This window comes from Nicotiana tabacum, chromosome 4 (assembly GCF_000715075.1).
Source record: "Nicotiana tabacum cultivar K326 chromosome 4, ASM71507v2, whole genome shotgun sequence".
NCBI lineage: Eukaryota > Viridiplantae > Streptophyta > Magnoliopsida > Solanales > Solanaceae > Nicotiana > Nicotiana tabacum.
In genome coordinates, this window is record NC_134083.1 from 28559202 (window position 1) to 28583992 (window position 24791).

The 24791-nt window shown below is 39.5% G+C and overlaps 1 protein-coding gene across 5 annotated transcripts in view; it reads right to left on the reverse strand.

Annotated features, from left to right (window-relative positions):
- The window catches only part of LOC107788842 (putative U3 small nucleolar RNA-associated protein 11), a 29364-nt gene that overhangs the window by 2849 nt on the left and 1724 nt on the right, over positions 1 to 24791 (reverse strand). For 2 of the 5 annotated variants that reach the window (XR_001648712.2, XM_016610571.2), the window contains exons 2-6: positions 2144 to 4631; positions 1964 to 2054; positions 1307 to 1398; positions 1119 to 1212; positions 919 to 998 (exon numbers count right to left, since the gene is read on the reverse strand). Coding sequence is in view for 4 of the 5 variants with exons in the window: in XM_016610571.2 (XP_016466057.1) it covers positions 919 to 998; positions 1119 to 1212; positions 1307 to 1398; positions 1964 to 2054; positions 2144 to 2199 (413 nt within the window). In the remaining variant the exon portion in view is untranslated. Of the gene's footprint in view, positions 1 to 918; positions 999 to 1118; positions 1213 to 1306; positions 1399 to 1963; positions 2055 to 2143; positions 4632 to 5129; positions 5512 to 24791 lie in introns of those variants that run through there. The other 3 variants (XM_075251619.1, XM_016610573.2, XM_016610572.2) reach the window with 3 other exon arrangements.

The following is a 24791-nucleotide window of genomic DNA, read 5'->3' on the forward strand; positions in this document are numbered from 1 at the left end:
CAACTATTTTCTGAATAATGAGGTTCAACCCATGAAAAGAAATCTAAATATTGAACGCAATTGGTCAGGTCAATGACAATCAAGTAGATATCTCCAAACGTGATTGTGTTCTATGTTGCACGGATTGGGATGCAGGTATCCGATCCGGGTGCGGATCTAGAGGTTGGATCCTTTATAATCCAAATTTTAAGATTTGGAGGTATAGATCTAAGTATGGATATAGGTGCAGGGATTCGGCTAAAAATAATTCAAAATTTTAAAAATAACAACAACAAACAACAACAACAACCCAGTATGATCCCACTAGTGGGGTCTGGGGAGGGTAGTGTGTACGCAGACCTTACCCCTACCCTGGGGTAGAGAGGTTGTTTCCGATAGACCCTCGGCTCCATCCCTCCAAGAACTCCCCACCTTGCTCTTGGGGTGACTCGAACTCACAACCTCTTGGTTGGAAGTGGAGGGTGCTTACCACTAGAGCAACCCACTCTTGTCTAAAATATTAAAAATAGATCTACAAAAATATCCTAAATTATGAGAAATATTTTAAGGAAAACTTATAGGTTCTGGAGTGCAACCAATAATTCAATCTTTCATTTTGAGAATTTCTCAAGTTGTAGGCACTAGCAGGCAACAACTAAAATTCAATCTTTCATTTTTCATTTTTCCTCAAATTTGTCCATGGATTGTGGTCAAAGAACCTGATCTCGATTGACTACATCTGGTACGAATCCCACACCCTTACTAGTACTAGTATCGTGTCGACACGGGTGCGGTGGCCAAAATGAAGAGTCCGCGCAATATAGATTGTGTTTTGTGTGCATAGGCAAATCAAAACAAGAATGTAAAGCTAAGTTATTTCAATGTATTCGACGGAAAGTCTAAAGAGGGATACAGAATTCAAGGCATCTTATTTCTAACCTATCTTCGGCATAGTAGACACGTCTATTTGATGGCTGATTATCAAGAGAGTGCAGTGTGGCAGTTAACTTCTCAATTTTCTGCATACAATAAGAGTTATTGTCTTATTGACAAGAAGGAAGCATAAGAGATTTCTCAATCGTTTGGCTCAAGAAGAGAGAGAGAGATTAAAACATGAACCACATTTTGCAAATCTATACCTTTTTCTCAGTCTGAACTTTCTGTAAAATATAGCCTATATCCTGAGTTTTCATTAACATGAGTTCCTCTGGAGTGTATTTATTTACTTGACTCCTGGAAACATCGAAACAGTATCCAACAAGTCAGGTAAATCACGAATGAGGAAGAAATTAGCGCAACCCAACATATATGAATATTCATATCTTACTCCAATCTATGAACTCCATCCACAGTTTTTGTTTTAACCATCTTGAAGTAGAACTCATCTGGATTCCGAAATGCTGCTTTTTCCTTGAGTTTCTGTAAAGCAAATAATAAATATAATTCACATATCTGATCATATAAAATGTAAAAAGATCAGTGTCGACTGAGATGCGGTACCACCACCAAAGAAAAATAAAGAACATTCAAGGATCCCTTCAAATTGACTAATTGCAAAACACAATCAATGGTTCTGAATTCTGATCCCTTTTTTTAATACCAGTGACGTCCCTGCCCACTTGCCGCACATCGACTATTTCACCGGGTACATTGCTACCTCGCACCATCACAGGTACGGCATAACTCTGCCCCCAAGGCTTAGGGAAAGAAATGACTAGGTATCGTGTGCCTCCGCTGTAATTCTGATCTTCTAATACAGATAAACTATAAAAACCCAATTGCCGCAAGCTGACTTTCTTGCAGCAAATATCACACAACCCTAACTTATTCACGTCTCAATCACGTATTAAGCTACAAAATACTTCGATTTTTCATGGGCTGCCAAGTCTAATTCAACTAATATCGTATCTAATCCTATCTTCTAACTTCAAACCCTTTCAATTCCTAGTAGAATAAAAAATAAAATAAAAATAAAAAAAGTTACCCGTAAAGTTTGCTCCTTTTTGTGGAATGCTGTCGCCCGCACCACATAATCTTTGTGTTTCTCGAGCAATCCAAATTTTTTCCTAGCTTGTCTGATATAATAGACAACAAAATCAAAAAACAGATTAAACTAAAGCAACTCAAAAACACAGAATTAATTTATGCAAGTAATATCACTTACGGCTGAGCTCGCTCCTTATGAGCTCGTCTAGGAATAGCATTCTTGAACGATGACATTTTACAATTGATTCACTGAAGTAACAACCACTATTCTGTCAAAGATTCACGAACAGAACTTACAGCGCCGAGAAACACAAACGAAAACGGCAGACCGAAACATCAAGAGAGGAGCCAGCTGAGACGAGGCACAGCAATTAGAGGAAAATGGCAAATATGATCCAATCACGTTTGGGTAGATTTGAAAATGGTACCTTAGGTACACTCATAAGCGGTTTTAGTCCTCTAAATTTGTTAAAAGTTAACGCTTTTTATCTTTATCAAATATATCTATCTATCACCCTATCTATGTATCTATATCTATCTATATGATCCAATCACGAATATTTCACGCTAAATATTGAACGATAAAAATATTCCTAAAATATTAATAGCCTTTTATGCCCTTAAATAACTAAAATATTTGTTTAATGAAGCAAGTTGAAGGTGGATGTAATTGTAATATTAAAAATATTATCAATTTCGATTTAAAGTAGAATTTTTGTTGACTGGTTCGAAATTTATTTTGGGTAATGACTGATAGGGAGTTCCATCGACTGACGAAGCGTTAATATTGTTGCCTTTCCCTCCCTCTAATTCTACATTTTCAATTGTGTTTTCAATACGACTACTGCTAGGGTTAGGACCAAACACAGACGGAGAATCAGAAAATAATGAAAAACTAGGACTGGACATGACTGAGGCAACAAATGTAGCAACTACTTGGGTTAAAGAATGATGTTATGCACGGCGCCACCATCTACGCGCACAGTGCTTCCGACCCATAGTGAAAACAACAACTCACATATATTTATTCAAATATTTATTCACAAAAGTACAATAAAAAAATACAAAAAATCTATGATTTTGAAAAGCCACTTTCACTAAAATATACTTTTACATCCAAAAATTTCGCCTAGAAATTACTATTTGACGAAGAGATAGAACAAAATCTGAAGAAAAAATTCAAAAGTTGAATCAGTAAATGCTTGGTGAAATATGGGTTCTCATGGTTTGGCTATGGAGGTTTCGAAACTAAGTCTATAACGTTAAAGGACGAAGGCAAATTAAATGAGGCATTAAATGACGGTGGGTATAGGTGTCACACCTCCTTTTTTCCGAGGGGGTAGGGAGTTTTTTCAATTAAAGTGACACTATTCGAAATGAGATTATTTATTTAATTTAGAGTCACCACTTGGAATAATTTATGGTGTCCCAAGTCACCGGTTCATTTTAAATCCCAAATCGGGGAAATTTAACTCTGTTTTAAAGTCTCTGAAACCAGAAGACCGGGTAAGGAATTCTGTTAACCCGGGAGAATGTGTGAGGCACTCTCAAGTTCCGTGGTTTTAGCACGGTTGCTCAACTATTAATAATTGGCCTAGTTATCTGATTTAATACATGTTTTAAACCTATGTGCATTTTTATTCCTTTTACTACTTTTATTACATTACTGCATTTTAAACTTTTATGGAATTAATATGAGACGAGTTACGTTGTAGTACACTCGTTGTTTATAAACATCGCAAATCGCGTCACGTGAAACGCATCCATAATCTACAATATGTTTAATTTTATTTATTATTATTTGAAGTTGTGATCGAGTCACGTGAAACGCACACTCGAATTGGAGATTACGTATCATGACTATGCCATGAGAACCATACCCATAGTCACGATGATTATTATTAACGCGCCTAAAGCAAACTACGGTGTTCATAATTGTTTTCCTAAACTAATTTGGGGTTACTGGAGTATCAAGAGCTTATGTCATCTCATTCGTGGGTTCAAATGATTTCGGAATGTCAAAGGTCTGTTTCGCGACAAAGATAGAAGAGTTAGGGAAAGAGGATTGGGAATTAACTGTATTTAAAGGGAAAAAAAATTCCATTGATGGATGGATGATAGCTTATAATTAAACCACATTTCTTATTTCAATTAACCAAATCGATGTGGATTTTTAAACAGGAAAACTGGCACAAGTTGAAATTTGTTTAGGCACTCAAATTGGACTTTTAGCTATTACATATACATATAAAAATGAACTTCAAGTAATAGTTTAAACGTCTTCTGCCTTATAAAGGAAGAACAGACCACGGGCTCATTGAGCGAGCCCAAAATAAATCTGATCAGGGGTCGAAAGTCTGTTAGGGCTCCAAAATAAATTTAAAGCTTCGCTAGGCCAGTTTTTTGGCCCAATGATTGGGAACCAAACTTAATGACTCAAGACTTCATCTATCATTGAAAGAAAAAATATAGTAATTTAAGCATAATCCCAAAATGAATATATACGATTCAAATTCTAATTACAACACCAATATCTCATAACTAATTTGCCATTCAAATACGCTAGTAATAGCTATTCTAACAAGGCTGGTCAATGAACTTCACTTTAACTCATATGAACTTCTATAGCTAACCATTGTAACCTAGCTGTTAAATGTATGAAAAAACTATGAAACACATACACTATGTACTTCTGCAATTAAAAGTGTTGTATTAGCTCCTTCAGAGATGACTCCGACCAACTCGTGGTCAAATCCATCCATGCTGCCACATCTTAATACCATTTTTGAACACAAATCATTAGTTAGATAATAACAAGCTATAGAGGATGATGAACTGATTAATACAATATTTATAACAAACTAAAATAGTTTCAACAGACAAAAACCAACCAAGGAGGAACACTAAACAGTCTAGAACACACTGGACAACCAATTCAAGTGAGCAGAAGCTAGGGCAAAGGGTTCTGGCTTGTATTATTCAACACATCAAACTAGTAAAAATAAATCATAATAAAGTTAGCTAAATTTCAATCCACTAATCGACAGAATAATTATAAGAGAATCAACATATGAATATAGTAAAAGTTCAGGATTTTATGGAAACAAATAAAGAGATTGATTCATTCATGTCAAAAATAGCAACTCAATTTTACAGATGAGCACCTGATTACTGCAAGATAGACAAGATAGAAAATAGATCTCTGAAGTTGAGAAGTGCAACAAGAAAACACAGCTTAAACGGTAGCAGCCAATAGCAGTGAAAAAAGCATACAGGAGCTTTGATCTTCAAATCAAAAATTCAGCAGTAAAACCAAAGACCAATAAAACTCTAATGCCAAATCATAGCCAAATGAGAGGGAAGTTCTCAATTTTCAAAAAGAAGAAAAAGTGAAGTCCAAATCTGTTTCCAAGTCAGTCTCAAAATGAAGGAAAAGAAATCTGAATTTCAGAGGTTTCTTAGGGTGAAAATCCGTTTTGAATCTAGAGAGAGTAAAAATGAGAGGAGATAAGGTCTTATATCGAGAATGAAATCTGTTGTGTGCACAGAAAAATCAAAAAATAATTCTAGAATGTTAGTCCCTAAAATTTAGGAAAAAAATAACTTTTCAACTGAAAAGGGATAGATGTCCCAGTTTCTAGATAATTCTTTTTATTTTCTACCCTTTTTACTTTTATTTTTACCTCTTTTTCACCCTAAATTTTAACTAATTTGTACTTTAATCCCTTCTACTACCTTCTAACACTTTCTCAGCAGCTCAAACAAAAGATTCCCTAAATTTCTATCTCATTTACCCCCCTTAGACTTTTGTTAATTACAAACAAACTAAACACAAAAGATTCGACCAGATTGGAAATCAAAATAGAGCAAACAATGTGCAAAAAATCAAATAATTTAACCAATAAACCCTAATTCAAACATGGTGACTAACTAAATCTGGATCGACTAGCCTACAAGCTAACTATTATGCAATTAAAACTATTAATCTAACCATGTAAAAACAATATGTGAAATGTCTACTAAAAATGCAAAAATAGGGATTCATTTGAAATCAACCAAGAACAATTAATCTGAGACAAAAAAAAGGTCGAAAGGTTACCGATCGATGCCATATAGATGCAGGTCAGAAGAAAACTGAGGATATACCAAACTCCGACAGGCATAACAAATTCCGGCAGTTGTGAGATGAACTAAGACCAACATCAATCGATTTCTCTCATCAAGAGCAATCAATTGATGTAGGTTTCGAGTTCAAACGGGCCGAGATTAAGGAGAAATTAGAAAAGGACAGATTTAGATTTTTTTGACCTTCTTAGATCTATGATTCGACCAATTTGATGGGGCTTTTGGGGAAATTGAAGGTGGATTATAGCTGAGGGAGTGCTGGAGGTTGTAAGGTGGTGATTTGGAGTCATTTGGAGAGTGCCGTCAGCGAAGGTTTTTGGGGAGGCTTTGGGGGGGGGGGGGGGTCGGTTCGGACAGTTAAAAGGGAGATGGGAAGGGAGTTGCGAGTCATTGGATTAATGGAAATGAAGGGCTGAGATTTAAGGGATCAAAACGAGGTCATTTTGGGTTGAGGTTGTGGACCGGATTGAACCATGAGTATTGGACTGGGCGGATTGGAGAATTGGGCCGCTAAAATGGCTATTGGCCCAAATTATGAGTAAATCAAACAAAAAAAAAACCCTTATTTTTCTTTATTTCTTTTTCTCTTGATTTTTAAATCCGAAACAAATTAAATAAGAATCCTAAATTAGTCTAATTCGTAAAATTAATCTATCTTAATTATTTTCCATTAACTTAATATTATTTAATTTAAAACTAAAAGCTAAAATGTTAACAAGACCATTGTATTTTCTTGTAATTTTTGTTTAATAATGCAACTAATAAATGTAATTAAATCCTAAAAATACAAATAAAAACCTAAAATGCTATGCAATGAAGATTTGGATATTTTGTGATATTTTTCATGATTTTTGAAATATTAAATATGCACAAAATGCAAATAAAATGCAAACAATAATTAACAAGAAATTCCTAAAAGTTCTAATTAGAAATAATTAGAGAAAAGAAAAAAAAACCTATTTTTGCAAAATTTGTAGGAGTATTTTTTGTGAGGCAAAAATTATGTGCTCACAGCTGCCCCTCTTTGCTCGGAAACATGAAGAGATTTCGGGCAAAGATAAAGTGAGAAATTACGAGCAATATTTGCCCGTTGGACACTCCATGGGAAGCATTTTAAAAAACTTTGACCGAACCTTGCTTCGGAGGTTGCCTACATATCCTTGGCTATAAAGGAATCACGTCGGTATAGTTCTAGAAGTTTTGGTAGCTGAGACTACCGAGAAGCTGTGATTTCACTGCTGCTGCTGCTATTGCTGCTTGCTGAGCTCCTTATTACACCAAATTCAAAAATGAAAAAGACTAACTAAGCCTATCAACTACGAATTACAAGATTCCTATCTATAAGTCTTCTGAAGTTTGATCGTGAGTCTTGGCTGGTTCTTCACGCAGACTCTGATCTGAATCTTGATGCTTGCTAGCTGCAGGTGCTAGTTCATTCTTCTTCAGCTTTTCTAATCAAGACGGGACATGCAGAGCTTATGGCTTCAGTCATGTCTTGAGCAGTCCATATCTTTTCTCCGCTTCTGCACTTTGAGCTCACTTCTTTTCCATTTCTTTCACTATTTTGTATTGAGACTTCTTTTTGGTTATCTCTAACCCTGTGCCTCGAGGTAAAAACCTGCTCAGACACCAAAATAAATGAATGAACGAAATTTTTCTGCCCCAGTTTTTACTAAAAAAATTTCGTAAGTTATTATAACAAAACTCTATACTACTTCATTATTGAAAGTAATAAAAGGTCGGGAATGGTGTACCCTCAAAAGATCATGATGATGATTTTTTTTGGGATGGTGTTCCTTTTTGTCAAAATGATACCTCAACTCAAGATTGATGTACCTTATGTTGGGAAATATCGACTAGGGAGTGGAGACCCTATGTTGGAAAAGAGACTAGGGAGTGAAGACCCTATGTCTAAAAATAAAAATTAACTAGGGAGTAGAGACCCTATGTTGGAAAAGAGACTAGGGAGTGGAGACCCTATGTCTAAAATTAAATCAACTAGGGAGTGAAGACCCTATGTTGGAAAAGAGACTAGGGAGTGGAGAACCTTTGTCTAAAATAAAATCAACTAGGGAGTGAGAACCTATGTCTAAAATAAAATTAACTAGGAAGTGGAGACCCCATGTTGGAAAAGTAAACTAGGGAGTGGAGACCTTATGTCTAAAATAAACATCAACTAGGGAGTGGAGACCCTATGTTGGAAAAGAGACTAGGGAGTGGAGACCCTATGTCTAAAAATTATCAACTAGGGAGTGGAGACCCTATGTTGGAAAAACGATTAGGGTGTGGAGACCCTATGTCTAAAATTCATCAACTAGGGAGTGGAGTCCCTATGTTGGAAAAGAGACTAGGAAGTGGAGATCATATGTCTAAGATAAACATCAACTAGGGAGTGGAGATCCTATGTTGGAAAAGAGACTAGGGAGTGGAGACCCTATGTCTAAAAATCGTCAACTAGGGAGTGGAGACCCTATGTCGGAAAAGCGACTAGGGAGTGGAGACCCTATGTCTAAAAATATCAACTAGGGGGTGGAGACCCTATGTTGGAAAAACGACTAGGGAGTGGAGACCCTATGTCTAAAAACCATCAACTAGGGAGTGAGATCCTATGTTGGAAAAGTGACTAGGGAGTAGAGACCCTATATCTAAAAATCATCAACTAGGGAGTGGAGACCCTATGTTGGAAAAGAGACTAGGGAGTGGAGACCCTATGTCTAAAATATCATCAACTAGGGAGTGGAGATCCATTGTTGGAAAAACGACTAGGGAGTGGAGACAATATGTCTAAAATATCATCAACTAGGGAGTGGAGACCCTATGTTGGAAAAGAGACTAGGGAGTAGAGACCCTATGTCTAAAATATCATCAACTAGGGAGTGGAGACCCTATGTTGGAAAAGCTACCATGGAATGGAGACCCTATGTCTAAAATATCATCAACTAGGGAGTGGAGACCCTATGTTGGAAAAGAGACTAGGGAGTGAAGACCGTATGTCTAAAATATCATCAACTAGGGAGTGGAGACCCATTGTTGTAAAAACGACTAGGGACTGGAGACCCTATGTCTAAAATATCATCAACTAGGGAGTGGGGACCCTATGTTGGAAAAGTAACTAGGGAGTCGAGACCCTATGTCTAAAAATATAATCAACTAGGGAGTGGAGACCCTATGTTGGAAAAGTAGACTAGGGAGTGGAGACTCTATATGTATTGGAAAATCAGACTAGAGAGTGGAGACCGTATGTCTAAAAGAACTTCAACTAGGGAGTGGAGATCCTATGTCTAAAATAAAATCAACTAGGGAATGAAGACCCTATGTTGAAAAAGCGACTAGGGAGTGGAGACCATATGTCTAAAATAAAATCAACTAGGGAGTGGAGACCCTATGTTGGAAAAGCGAGACTAGGGAGTGGAGACCCTATGTCTAAAATAAAATCAACTTGGGAGTGGAGACCCTATGTTGGAAAAGCGACTAGGAAGTGAAGACTCTATGTCTAAAATAAACATCAACTATGGAGTGGAGACCCTATGTTGGAAAAGCAGACTAGGGAGTGGAGACCCTATGTCTAAAATAAAATTAACTAGGGAGTGGAGACCCTATGTCTCAAATAAAATCAATAGGGAGTGGAGACCCTATGTTAGAAAATGCAGCTAGGGATTGGAGACCCTATACTACTATGATTTTGATTTTTTTTTTTTTTTAGAGAATGAGTAAATGCGGGAAAGAATTTGGAGAAGACTTCCCTTTTTTGGAATGGTTGTTGCTGTAGAGCTATTTCAGTCTCCGCGTGATTTTCTTTTTGGTTGCACCTGCTTCTTGCAATGTTGCTTTGGATTACACCTGTTTCTTGTGGTTCAAACAAAGAACAATTTGTCAGTTTGAAACGGTGGTTGGTTTTGCGGCCTTGAGTGATTCTGTCACTTGATCTCAGCCGTCTTCTTTGATGGTACTTTCAGCTGCAACTGGTTCTCCCTTAACACCGACTTCATTTCTGGCCTCGGAGAACCCTTGGCTTTTCTAAAACTTTACCATGACAGTTGGTCGCGTGGGACATAATCTTTTTCAGCTTCATTTTGCCTTTGTAGGCTTTTCAATTCTTTCCTCTAAATTTAACTTCAGAGCGTTGGGGAATCTTTGACTTTTCAAACTTTGCCAAGACGGTTAGCCACGCCGGACTTAACCTTTTCAACTTTATTTTGACTTTGTGGGCATTTGACTTTGCTTTTCTTATTTTAAGAGTATTTGACTTTGAGGCATAGACCATCATTGCCAGTCGGAGCCGACTTGATGCCCCTGCCGAGGTTGGGTGCCCTTTTGCATATTGGCTTGTATCAAATGAGAACCCTATAAATCAGTCTTGCCATCCCTTCTTTGCCTTAGTTTGGAACAGAGTTAGACCGAAAGGGATTCAAAAAAAACAAACAATATAATGGATAATGAATTTAGACAAGAGGTGTCCCTTTCGGGGAAGAGAAAGAAGGACTTATCTGGAGTACATGCAGACTTCAATGAACATGACATGCCTTTTGGACTGGATGCCTGATCTGTGTGAACCGTCTGACTCTCAGAAATTTATCACAACTTTTGCCTCGAAACCGAGAAATCTTGCCCAGGACTGTGTCAATGTCAGTGACTGAGGATCCTCTTTTTCGATCAGTGGCGCCCTTTGCGGGTTTTCACCAGCTAACCTCTCTCATTTCTCTTCTCACCATCGCCTTATAGTGCTCTTTGTAAGTTTTCACTAATAAGACTCTCTCATTTTCAATTTCTATGCTTACCGTCGCCTTACGGTGCCCGTGAGGGTTTTCACCAATAAGACTCTCTCATTTTATTTCTCTCATTTGGTTGCATCGGATCCAAGTAACTGTATCCTCCCATTTTGAACCTCTTTGCCAATCGATCGGAAGGACTTGAACATGATTTTAGGGTAGAATGCATTTGGATTGAATTACAACTTTGGAACCTTTTAGGCGAGACCATCGCCGAAATATTATAACATCTGCCCCAGTTTCACTTTTGGGAGAATTTGGATTTTTATTTTGGTGTGACTGAACCCTAGAGAGAGGCTGCCTACGTATCCTTTTGGAATCAAGTCGAACGTAGTTCAACGAACTTTGTTTCTAATTTTCTTTTGTCTTTTTCTTTCTATTTTTTTTTTCTTCTACCATTTTTTTTGTCTTCTTTGTTTTGGTTTTCTTCTCTTTTTCTTTCTTGTTTCTTTTTTTTTTTAGTAATATCTTTAGGTTCCAAAGAGGGTAATTAAAGAAATGTAACCGACTCAAAGGGTTGGGAAAAGGGTTAATGGTATTTGGGTAGCGAGAATGAAAGCCTTCGTCATCCCAATCAGAGAATATTAAAGTTGCGAATAGGGTCAAACATAATACCTCTTGACCGCATCTGCATTGACAGTTGTTTCGGGGTCATTTCCTTCAATGTCTCCCAAGTACAACGCTCCATTCGGCAATAATTTTCTTATAATGTACGGACCTTTCCAATTTTGAGCAAATTTTCCTTTTGCTTCCTCATGATGCAGGAGAATATGTCTCAGAACGAGTTGCCCCACCTCGAATTTCCTAAGCCGCACTTTCTTGTTATAGGCACGGGCCATTCTTTGTTGGTACAACTGCCCGTGGCAAACTGCAGCCATTCGCTTTTCATCAATCATAGTTAATTGTTCCAATCGGGTCTTGACCCATTCATCATCCTCGATCTCAGCCTCAACAATGATTCGAAGAGAGGGAATTTCAATTTCTGCAGGTATTACGGCTTCAGTGCCATAAACAATAAGTAAGGCATGGCCCTGACTAATGTGCGCACGGTTATGCGATATCCCAATAATGCAAAAGACAGCTTTTCATGCCATTGTCTAGAACTTTGAATCATTTTCCTAAGGATCTTCTTGATATTCTTGTTTGCAGCTTCAACGGTGCCATTAGCTTTGGGCTGATAAGGGGTAGAGTTACGATGCGTAATCTTAAATTGTTCGCATACCTGCCTCATCAAGTGGCTGTTCAGATTTGCAGCATTGTCTGTAATGATAGTTTTAGGAATACCAAAATGACAAATAATGTTGAAATGCACGAAGTCTACCACCGCTTTCTGGGTGACAACTTTGAAAGTGACTGCTTCAACCCACTTTGTGAAATAATTAATAGCAACCAAGATGAATTTATGCCCATCTGAAGCTTTTGACTTGATCGGCCTAATGACATCCATACCCCAGGCAATAAATAGCCAAGGCGCTGACATAGGATGCAATTCTGAAGGCGATGCATAAATCAGGTCACCGTGTATTTGACACTGATGGCATTTCCGGACAAAACTGAAGCAATCCTTTTCCATGGTCATCCAGTAATAACCTGCCTGCAGGATTTTCTTTGTAAGGACATATCCGTTCATGTTGGGCCCACATACTCCCGAATGCACTTTGTTCATGATCTTTTCAGCTTCTTGGGCATCTACGCACCTTAAAAGATTCAAATCTGGAGTTCTTTTGTACAAGACTTCTCCGCTAAAAAAGAAACTGCTGGCAAGCCTTCTGATAGTTCTCTTTTGATCTCCACTGGCATGTTCGGGATATTCCTTTCTTTTCAAAAACCTTTTGACATCATGATACCATGGCTGAACATCTGGTTCTATTTCAATTGCATTACAATAACCATGCCTTTCTCGAATTTGGATTTCCAGTGGGTCAATATGGACATTGCCCGGATATGGCAGCATTGAGGCCAAAGTAGTCAGTGCGTCAGCTAACTCATTGTGGAATCGAGGGATATACCTGAACTCTACGGACTTGAACCATTTGCTAAGATCTTTCACATGTTGCTTGTATGGAATAAGCTTGATATCTCGGGTTTCCCATTCACCTTGGGCTTGCCGAATGATCAAATCAGAATCCCCCATGATTAATAATTCTTCCACATCCAGATTAACTGCCATATTCATGCCCATGATGCAAGCTTCATACTCGGAGGTGTTGTTTATATAGAAGAACTGAAGTCGGGTTGTGGTCGGATAGTGCTGACCAGTGGGCGAAACCAAAATTGCCCCAATTCCGACAACCTTCTGGAATAAAAGAACATCTAAGGGGTATCTTCTGGAATTACTTCAACTGGATTTACTTCCTCGTCCGGAAAGTAAGTACTTAGGGGTTGGTATTCATCATCAACTGGGTTCTCAGCTAGATGATCCGCCAAGGCTTGAGCTTTCATTGCCGTGCGGGTGACATAGACAATGTCAAACTCCGTGAGCAGGATTTGCCATTTTGCTAACCTTCCCGTTGGGCATTGGTTTCTGGAATATGTACTTCAGAGGATCCATTCTGGTTATGAGATATATAGTGTAAACCAAAAGATAATGTCTAAGCTTCTGGGCAATCCAAGTTAGGGCGCAACAAGTTCTTTCCAACAAAGTATACTTGGCTTCATAACTGGTGAACTTCTTGCTCAGGCAGTATATGGCTTGCTCTCTCTTCCCGGTCATATCATGTTGCCCCAAGACACAGCCGAAAGAATTTTCTAAAACTGTCAGGTGCAAGAACAAAGGTCTTCCTAGCTCGGTCGGAACCAACACTGGCGGATTTGACAGATATTGTTTTATTTTATCAAAAGCCTCTTGACATTCATCCGTCCATTTAATCGCCGCATCTTTCTTCAGCAACTTAAATATGGGCTCACATATGGTAGTAAGCTGAGCAATGAACCTGCTTATGTAATTCAGTCTTCCTAGCAGACTCATGACCTCTTTTTTGGTTCTCGGAGGTGGCAAATCCTGAATAGACTTTATCTTTATTGGATCTAACTCGATACCCCTTCGGCTGACTATAAACCCTAGAAGTTTTCCAGATGGAACTCCAAATGCACATTTAGCTGGGTTCAATTTCAAATCATACATGCGCAGACGCTCAAAGAACTTCCTCAAATCCCGCACATGGTCTTCCTGCATTCTGGACTTAATGATCACATCATCCACATACACCGCAATTTCTTGGTGCATCATGTCATGAAAGATGGCAGTCATAACTCTCATGTAGGTCGCCCCAACATTTTTCAGACCAAATGGCATGACCCTGTAACAGTAAGTACCCTAAGGTATGGTGAAAGCCGTCTTTTCTGCGTCTTCTTCATCCATCAGAACTTGGTGATATCCAGCATAACAATCCACGAAAGACTGTATCTCATGTTTGGCACAGTTGTCAACAAGAATGTGGATGTTTGGCAATGGGAAGTTGTCCTTAGGGCTTGCTTTGTTCAAATTCCGATAATCAACACACACTCGGGTTTTCCCGTCTTTCTTTGGCACTAGGACCACGCTAGTCAACCATGTGGTGTATCGGACCACCAGAATAACACCAGCTTTTAATTGTTTGGTGACTTCTTCTTTGATCTTATCACTGATATCCGTTTTAAACATTCTCTGCTTTTGTTGGACGAGTGGATAACCGGGATAAGTTGGCAATTTATGTACCACCAAATCAACACTCAGCCCTGGCATATTATCATAGGACCATGCAAACACATCTTTGAATTCAGACAAAAGTCGGATCAATGCATCTCTAGTTCTTTCATTGGCGTGAATGCTTATCATGGTTTCCCGAACCTCTTCTGGACTACCCAAATTAACTGGCTCAATTTCATTTAAGTTTGGCTTAGGCTTATTCTCAAATTGTTCCAGTTCTAGATTTATTTCCCTAAAAGCCTCATCTTCGTCATATTCTAGTTCTTGATTCATTATTTCACATTTAGATAGCGTTTTAGGATCTGGGCATGAAGTCCGCAAGCATGTCATGTTATTTAAGTCCGCATTGTTAGAACTGAAAAAAGAAAAAGATAAGAAAAATAGCAAAATCATAATAAAGAAAAAGGAGACATCCATATATGATGAAATATTGATTTCATTTCATTGAATTGAAGATAAGAGGGTTTACATTGAAATCAAAAGACAATAAAATAAAAACATTCGAGTTACACCCTGAAATAACTCGTAATGTAGAAAAGATGGCAAGACTGGACTACCGGGATTCCCGCCTGACAGGGAATGGGGTAGCTTTCCAATTCTGCAGCTTGGCATTTGGTCCCATGTACAACACCTCAGCAGCGCTTGTGCCTTCCCTGGACCATGTGGGACCCATACATCATTTGTTTCATGGCTTCACAAATGTCCTCAATCTCTTCGGCCGTGAATGCCTCTTCTTCTTCTTCTTCTTCTTCTTCTTCTTCTTCTTCTTCTTCTTCTTCTTCTTCTTCTTCTTCTTCTTCTTCTTCTTCTTCTTCTTCTTCTTCTTCCTCCTCCTCCTCCTCCTCCTCCTCTTCTTCTTCTTCTTCTTCTTCTTCTTCTTCTTCTTCTTCTTCTTCTTCTTCTTCTTCTTCTTCTTCTTCTTCTTCTTCTACATATCAAATGACTTGGCGAGATACGGAATGGGCTGAGGCAGGACTCACTCATTTTTCTTGCGCTCATCAGCCCATTTTCTAACGGCCTCTGTAGCTCAGAAACCTACGCCGAAGAACTTCTCATTGGCGGTTGAAGTAACGGGCTCTATGATGACTTGTAGAGATACCTCGAGCCCCTTTCCGTGCTTGTACCCATGTTTAATCATTTCAGTGGCAACCATGATCGGGGCATTAGATAAGCAAGGTTGAGGGAACGGGGCCCCTTCTTCGCATTGGTCGGCGACCACAATTTCGAAGGTTTGATAGACAATGTGCTCACTTTCTTCTCTAGCTTCGAGACACGGGACTGAAGGGTCCCTGTAAATGGACTTTTCATCCTCCCTATGTACAACAATTTCTTGGTTTTCATACTCAAATTTGACCATTTGATGGAGAGTGGAGGGCACATTCCCTGCAGCGTGAATCCATGGTCTTCCTAGGAGAAAATTATATGAAGTATCCATGTCCAGAACCTGGAAAGTCACTTCGAAATCCACAGGGCCAATGGTCAAAATCAAATAAATTTTCCCTATTGTTTCTCGCTTGACACCATTAAAAGTGCACACACAGACATTGTTTGGTCAAATTCTTTATGTTCCAATTTCCATCCTTTGGAGCGTAGAGAGAGGGAAAATGTCGACCCAGGACTCACCATCTAGCATGACTCTCTTCACATAATAACCTTCACATTTGACTGTCAAGTAAAGGGCTTTGTTGTGGGCAGCTCCCTCTGGGTAAATCATCGCGGCTGAAAGAAATCCTGTTGACTTTGAAGAATCGTTCAGCCATTCTCTCCAATTGTTCAACTGAAGTTTCAACCAGGACATATGCCTCTTTTAATGTTTTCAAGAGTACCTTCTGATGTTCATTTGAGCTCAACAACAGGGATAAAAGTGAAACCTAGGAAGGAGTCTTCCGGAGTTGATCATCTATGGCATATTCCGAAGTTTTCATTTTTCGAAAAAATTCTTCTGCTTCTTCAGCGCTCGCAGGCTTCTTGGGCGGAAACCATTTATCATTGTTCAGTTTTAACTTCTTTAGCTCTTCTAGGTTGTGGTACTTCCCAGATTGGTTCATTTCGTTCACCTCTCCCATAATCTCTTTCCCTTTGTAAGTAACCACTATTTTGTTATAATTTCAAGGGACTGTAGTGGGGTCTCTCATAGGGCTCTGTGGTGCGCGGCTGATAACCACGGGCTCAGTCAGCCTTGGAGGAATTACCGGCCCTCGCGCCATATAAGTCCCTTTTGGCACATATAACTTTGGTATATTTAGCGTGACTTTCATTTGCTCAAATCTTTTGGGAGTTTTCAACATGAGTTGTTCCTTCCTTGGGGACTTAGGAATATAGAGAATTACGTCCTTAGCAGGTGCTGCCTCGGTTTTTGTTTCTACAGCTTTTTCTGCAACTTGAGGGATTGGAGTGATTTTCTTCTCATTTCTGGCTTGTTTCGCCGCCGCTTTGGGTCTTGCCTCTGAATCGGCATTGGCGATGATAGCTTTCAAGGCTGGATCAAACTCTTTATCATCACAAATTATTCCAATGACCGGCCTGCTATTGTGCGCCGGTAATGAATTATTAGTCACATTGGGGACTTCTTCGTCCCTCAGCACCACTCGTTTTTGTTCTATCAGATTCTCACCTGCCCTCTTGAGAGTCCAACAATCCTCCGTATCATGACCCTCTTCCCCCGAATGATAGGCACACCTGGTACCGGGCCGGTATGATGGAGATTTCAGATTTTGCTGATTTGGAGGCACATGTTACAATAGACCTATCTGGATTAATTTTGGAAGCATGCTAGAGTAGGACTCACCAATAGGGGTGAAGTCGCTTCTCCTAGGAGGTTCACGGGGGCGTGTATTATGTTGGTAGTTGTTTTGTGGTGGACAGGGGTTATATGGAGCTTGGTGAGGATGGTTATGTCTGGGAAGTGGAGCTCAGTTTTGGTTGCAATGCTGTTGTGGCCGTGTATAGGGTTGGGCATTCATCACCGCATAGGGAGGCGGTGCCACGGCATATGCTGCATCTTGATAGGGGTAGTAGTGTTGTGGGGTTCTAGGAGGCAGGTAGGAGTGATCACGTGATCGACGGGGGCCTCTCGAACCTGAATCCATCATGGCTCCTTCTTCCCTCTTCTTTTGATTTGCTAAACCTCCTGAGCCGTTCTGGATGGCTTGGGAGGTGGCTCTCAAAGCAGATTGACTTATGATTCTGCTAGTTTTCAGGCCATTTTCTACCATTTCTCTGATTTTTATGGCCTTCTGCAAAAGGTTTGCCCATGGCAGACATCATGTTTTGAAAGTAATCGGCCTCTTAGGCCTGCAAGAAAACATTGACCATTTCTGTCTCATCCATAAGCGGTTTCACTCTGGCTGCTTGCTCACGCCACTTGATAGCGTATTCACGGAAACTTTCCGCAGTTTTCTTCTTGAAATTGGTCAGGGAATTCCTATCTGGAGCTATATCAACATTGTATTGAAATTTCGTGACAAAATCTCGGGCTAAGTCGTCCTAAATATGCCAATGGAATATGTCCTGGTCCATGTACCATTCTGACGCAATTCCCGTCAAGATCTCCCCAAAATAGGCCATCAAAAGTTCTTCTTTTCCACCCGCCCCTATCAGTTGATTGCAATATCTTTTCAAATGAGCGATCGTGTCTCCGTGCCCATCGTACTTTTCGAATTTTGGCATTTTAAAGCCAACGGGCAAATGAACATGAGGAAACATACATAGATCGAAGTACGAGACACTCTTTTGGCCACTCAGGCCTTGCATGTTCTGAAGACTTTGTTCGGGACTTTTCATCTCCCGAGCCATTTTTTCCTGCTCGGGGTTTCTTTCCGTTCTTTCCTGTTCTACTGGAGACTCGTATTGCGGGTGCTGAGGGTAGGGGTTTAGGATGACATGAGCTGTGTCTAGCTAAAATTGTGGTACTTGAAAAGTGAAAGCTGATGGTTCGAAGCATGGCCTAGGCACTGTTGGAAGTGCCGTAGTAGAGACTGGTGGTGCGATGAATACTGTAGAAGATACTCCCGAAAACAGTGCCTGGGGGCAAACCTCAGAAGGCATATCGGTGAAATTAGCTAATATAGTGGGGTACCCAAACAGGATGAATGGGTTGGTTACGGGAATGGGGACGTTGGAGGTTCCGCTTGTCCTGGGAAGCAGTTCAGGAAACCCGGGGATTATACTGGGCAGTTCTTTGCCATTAGACCAAACGTCCCACATCTCTAACATACGGCAACGCAACCTTCTGTTTTCTTCAGCAGTTGCTGATTCTGACTGTGGGATAACCGATGCCAGGCTATCCTCAGAAGGATCAATAATTGGTAGATGACTTTCGGAGGCCATAGGAACACTGCCTTTGGATCTTGTGAAGTAAGGATGGGAAGCCAGATTACCAACAAAACCAACCACCAAACAGGACCTGTCTAAACTTGCACACACAACAACCTTGTCAGTTTGAGACATTTGACAGATAGAGAATCACATATTGGAGATGCAATGCACCTGAACAGTTAAACGTTTCTAAATATTTTGCAACGGCTATGTGTTTCATCCCAGCTTTGCTATCTCTTTTCTCAAATTTCAAATCCTGATTTCTTTTCTCTTCTCTTTGCTGTTTTCCGCACTTTTATTTCTTCACTCTTTTCTTTCTTTTTCACTCAATTTTTCCTTTTTCTTTCTCTCTCCTTTTTCACTCATTTTCAGTTTATTTTTCACTCAGATTGTCTATAGTTATGATCGAATCCGATGGGCATTGTCTACGTATCATGACGCCGCATGAATCAGATTATTACGTAGTTCAGAAAATAAATACAGAATAAAAGAAAAGAAAATTTTGCATTTTTCAATATTTCATTAAATAAAATCTTTTTGGGTTTTTCAATTACAAAGACTTTGGAAATATTGACGATTAAACATACAGACTCAAAACAGAAAAACAAACAGACTTGGAAAAGATAAACAGACTCGAAAAGGTAAAATACAGACTCAAAGCCAAAAATAAATAAATAAAAAAAAAATCAAGAATACATAAGAGCCTCCAATACTATTCCGGGGGCCCGCGAGACATCAGTCGGTCTCGACGCGGGCCTGCGTACAATCTCTTCTTAAAGGTACTCTAAATCAGCCATCACGTGACGGACAAAGGTCATCATAGAAGCAAAGAACATGGACCTGGTCATATCTTCGCATTCATGGCACTTCATTGCGACGTAATCATCGATTTCTTTAATCCTCATTCTAATGACACCCTTTTCTTGGAGCAAGCATCCAATTTGCTGAGATCAGGCCTCCAACACCTGCGTGACCATATGGTTTTGACCTTGCAATTGTTGTATGTCTTCTTCCAATCGGGCAATCAATGTATAGCAATGCTCTCTTTCTGCTTTGAAATCCTTTATCTGTTGGAACATTTTATTTTCGAGATTAGTCAGCTTTTCCCTTAAGATCGCGACCCCTCTATCATACTTTTACTTTAACTGCTGAACACACCTTGTCCGTTCTTCTGCATTTTTTGCTAGTTTTGCCCGAGCTCTTGCCAATTCTTCCTCAGCCTTTGTCAGATTAGCCCCATAATTACACACTTTTCGCCTAAGACTGCTTATGAGTCTTTCATCCTTTTTGCTTCTTCCCGGGTTTTCAGCGGCTATTTTTATTTTCTGAATCTCAGCTCGGAGGGCTTCATTTTCCTGAGCCAACTTTTTCTTTTCCCCTTCATCCACAACGGCCTGCAAACTACTATCAAATTTGATATTTCTGATTTGATATTCTAGTTTGCTTATGGTAGTCCGATAGTCATTCTCTTTGGCTAACCAAGCCCATTGTTCTTGCGATGCGTCGACAAATTCTTGGATATGAGGCCTTTTAGTCTGCCTGTCAGATTCATCATTCGTCACGACTCTCTTTCCATACCAAGCAAGATAACCCGGTAAAACCTCGCCCTTGGACAAATCGCTTACTCGGGTGTTTGCCCCCAAATACTGGCATTCGTTCCAAATATGGCGAACCACTTCTTCAGGAAATTGAGCCTCGGAGCAGATTTCAACCACATGAGTACTAAGATCTTCATCTCTAGGAACTGTTTGGCATCTTCCAAGTTGTCTCAACACCCGATACGGGGCATAGGGCTGGATGCTTCGGAGACCCATTAGAAGGAAGCAAGGACCGGTGGCGGGCATATAAACAATCTTATCAACGGGAATCTAACCTAATGTCCACTCTATCTGATCCTATACCTGTTAATCGGGTCGGGCTGACCCGTTTACAACCCGGTTCAGCCCGGGTCAGCCCGGTACTGTAGCGTGGGGGGCAGGCTGGGACGGGTTGGGCGGGGAGCGGGTTTCAAACATACAGTTTTTTGATACCGGTGCACCGAAACCTGCTAATTAACGGGCTTCAGCCCGGTTCAGCCCATTTTTTAACGGTTTTTTTAATTATTTATTTTGGACCGTTGCCAATGGTCAAAATCAAATATTGTAAATTATCCTACTATTGCAAATGGTTTAGTTCATATTGCTGAAATTTTTCTTTTACTACATAATTTGAAGAAGAAAGAAGGATATACTTCTGTTGTTGAATCTATGCTAGATAAGTTTAAAAAATATTTCTACCCAATTCCCCCTATTTACCTAATTGGTGCTATTTTAAACCCTTCTATCAAAATGGCCACTTGTCGCCAATTAATCACTGCATTATATTCTTATATGGATATTGGACCATCTGAAACTCCTGATATTGACACTTGTATTTCTGATCTACACAAATATTTAGAAATATTATATAATTATTATGCTAACATTGTTGATGCTTCTTCTGCTGTAGATGCAAATATTCCTTCAAGTTCAGTTTCAACATCTGGGACCAGTGCTTTGGATGATAATGATGGTGTTGGAGATTACTTGATTTGGTCTACACTAGGGGAGCATCAACAAACCAGTAGCAGGAATATTGATGAACTTTAATTCTACTTGCAAAAGTCAGCAGAGCCCTGCACAAAGAACTTTCTACCACTGGGTTGGTGGAGGAGCAACTCAAATCAATTTTCTGTTCTTTCGGCCATGGCTCGAGACGTGCTAAATGTGCCGATTTCAACAGTCGCATCATAGAGCGCATTTAGCCAAGCAAGGCAGCAACTAGGAGATACCCGTCATTCACTGGGCAACAACGCTTTGGAAATTCTAGTGTGCTTCAAAGATTGGATAAGATCAGAATGGCAAAATCAAAGGCATGACGAGGTATATGAAGCGAAGGACCAAGAAATTAGAGATATAATGGTTTATGGTTCTGATTCAACCAATGTCGGAAACCAAGAACATCATGTTGACATGGATGAACTTACAAAAATAATGCAAAGTATGTGATGTACTATTTTTATTTTTATTTTTTATAATTGTTGTAAACTTTTAATTTGCAAGTTCAAAAATAACAAAATCAAAAAAGAACTTGCAATTTAATTTGAAGTATTATATATTATTCAATAAAAATATCAAATGAAAGTCTTCGGAGCTTGATCTTTACATATCGCCTATTGGTCTTACTAAATAATTTTTTGTAACCACTTACTTTCAAATTTTAATTTTAAAATTATAAAATTCAAATTTTAAAGTTTAATTCTAAGCCTTAAAAGTTTGAAAACACTTAAGTATCAATAACATGGAATATGAAAAATAAAATTTACTTAAAAAAAAAAATTGCACGGCCCGGTCTAGCCCAAACATGGACGGACAAAAAAAACCCCAAAAAAGTACAGCCCGCTAACTCAGCCCGCAACGTTAAACAGACGGGCTGGTTTTTTTGTGTTCAGCCCATCCCAGCCCGCCTGTTAAACACCCATATCTGATCCGCAGTTATAGAACGAAGGCGGAATATCCAATCTTTGACCCCTTCCGGCATTTCGAACCCTGTTACTCGTGTACTAAACTCTTCGATGCTTTTTTTTTTCCGTAGACCCATAGTTCATGTATCGGGGACGGTAACAAAGGTGATCGATCATCCACATTTGCAATAACAGATTGCACCCTTCAAAAAACCTGACTTCGGCCTTACAAGATGTGAGAGTTCGGAATATATCTGATACGATCATGGGCGCGAGGGTACTCTTGGCCTGGGTAGTCAAAACATGGACAACTTTCGCTACACGCAAATCAATGCACCTGTCCTCCCTCGGGAACACTAAAAGGCCTAAAAATGCAACCATGAAGGCAAAGCATCTATGTGTTTCCCACTTTGACCGGTTTCCCTTACTGCAGAGTCCATTTTCTGGGTCTTCAAATCCTCTTAAGTGCTCGTACCGCTGGTATAGAAAGTGAAAAGTGGAAGCTCCACATACTAGACTTTCAGTCTTGATCTGCCTGTTTATTTTCAGTAGGTCTAGAAACTTGTGGGGAGTAACAGTCCTTGGAGATATCATATACTTGTGCCTTAATCCCTCCGTATTCTCGGTATAACCCGCAATTTGTTCCAAGGTAGGTGTAAGCTCAAAATCTGAGAAATACAAAACATTGTGAGCGGGATCCCAGAACGAAACCAGTGCCTCTATCAAATCCCTTCTAGGTTGAATTTTTAATAGTTTAGTGAGTGCCTCTAGATATCAGTTGACCTTGTCTTGCCCTTGTTTTCCCAAGTCTTCCCACCACATGTGGATTGCTAGTGGAATCTGATCCATAACCTTCACCGGTAAATTCTGAACAGTGCTCATTCTGCACATTTTTAAATTAGGGTGACTGGGTTAAAACATGTGAGTTTTGTTTGAAAACTGATCAGAAAAGATTATTTTTGCAAAATTCAATTTAAAACAAATCACGGCTACTTTTGCAGATACGACCCTTTAGCACTTCAGAAGGGAAGATTTTAGGGCTGTGTTTGCTAAGTGGACAAACAATAGAAAAAGGACTATAGGCGACTATTCTTGCAAAACGGTCTTCTGGCGTCCGGTCGGGACATTTTTGGCTATTTGGGCAAAAACGGAATCACCTAACTTATTTATGACAAAATGACAACATTTCATATTTTTGGTTATTTTTTGCAAAAAAGCGGGGCTGGACCCGATGAAGGTTGCCTACGTATCCCACATCCGGTGAGAATCAAACCCACGTAGTTCGGTAAGTTTTGACGCAATAGGAAAATATGACTTATTTAGAAATAACTTATTCTTTTTTTAAAAAAGAATTTGGCAGAGTTTCGGGATATTTTGAATACCGGGGTTTTCAGAAACGGGTGACTTTCTCTCTCCTACCTCAATCTTGGTTTTTCTTGATTTTTCCTCCCTATTCTAAAAGCCAGTCAACATGCAAGCCGAAGCAAATAAATGCACAAGTAGTACGTAAAATGCATCAGGATGGTCTTTTTATTTCGGGTACACCTGTCCTAGACGGACCCAACTCTTGTGTTGAGTCCCCAAGTTCAAATGCACATGATGCAAACAAGCGTTCCTACTAGGGATCCGGCATGAGGCTATGTTATTCTAAGTTTAAAACCTGGGTGTATTGTTCTAGACTTGACTAACCCGAGCGGACAACTCGAGCCGGAAGGGGGGGGGGAGGGGAGGGGGAAGGGCAGCGTACCGGTAACCAAAAGATCATCCGGCTTTGCAACTTATCCGATCCTCGTTCTAAATTAGGGATATGACACTAACAGAAAAGAAGTCACGCCAGCGTGCACTTCCCAGAAGATTTAGAAGACTTAGAGAGAATAAGGGTTTCGTAACAGTTTATATACAGTTCAAGCAATATCAAAACGGTAAAAAGCGGCATTTAGCACATTAGGCTCAAACATGTAAAAATAAGATAATAAACAAAAGTCAAGTATAATAGTTATTCTAAGCTAGAATTCTGAACCCAGAACTAGAGATTCTGGGTTCGATCCCCAGCAGAGTCGCCAGAGCTGTCACACCTCCTTTTTTCCGAGGGGGTAGGGAGTTTTTCCAATTAAAGTGACATTATTCGAAATGTGATTATTTATTTAATTAAAAGTCGCCACTTGGAATAATTTATGGTGTCCTAAGTCACCGGTTCATTTTAAATCCCAAATCGAGGAATTTTGACTATGTTTTAAAGTCTGCAAAACCAGAAGACCGGGTAAGGAATTCTGTTAACCTGGGAGAAGGTGTGAGGCACTCCCGAGTTCTGTAATTTTAGCACGGTCACTCAACTATTAATAATTAGCCTAGCTATCTGATTTAATACATGTTTTAAACCTATGTGCTTTTTTATTCCTTTTACCGCTTTTATTACATTACTGCATTTTAAACTTCTATGGAATTA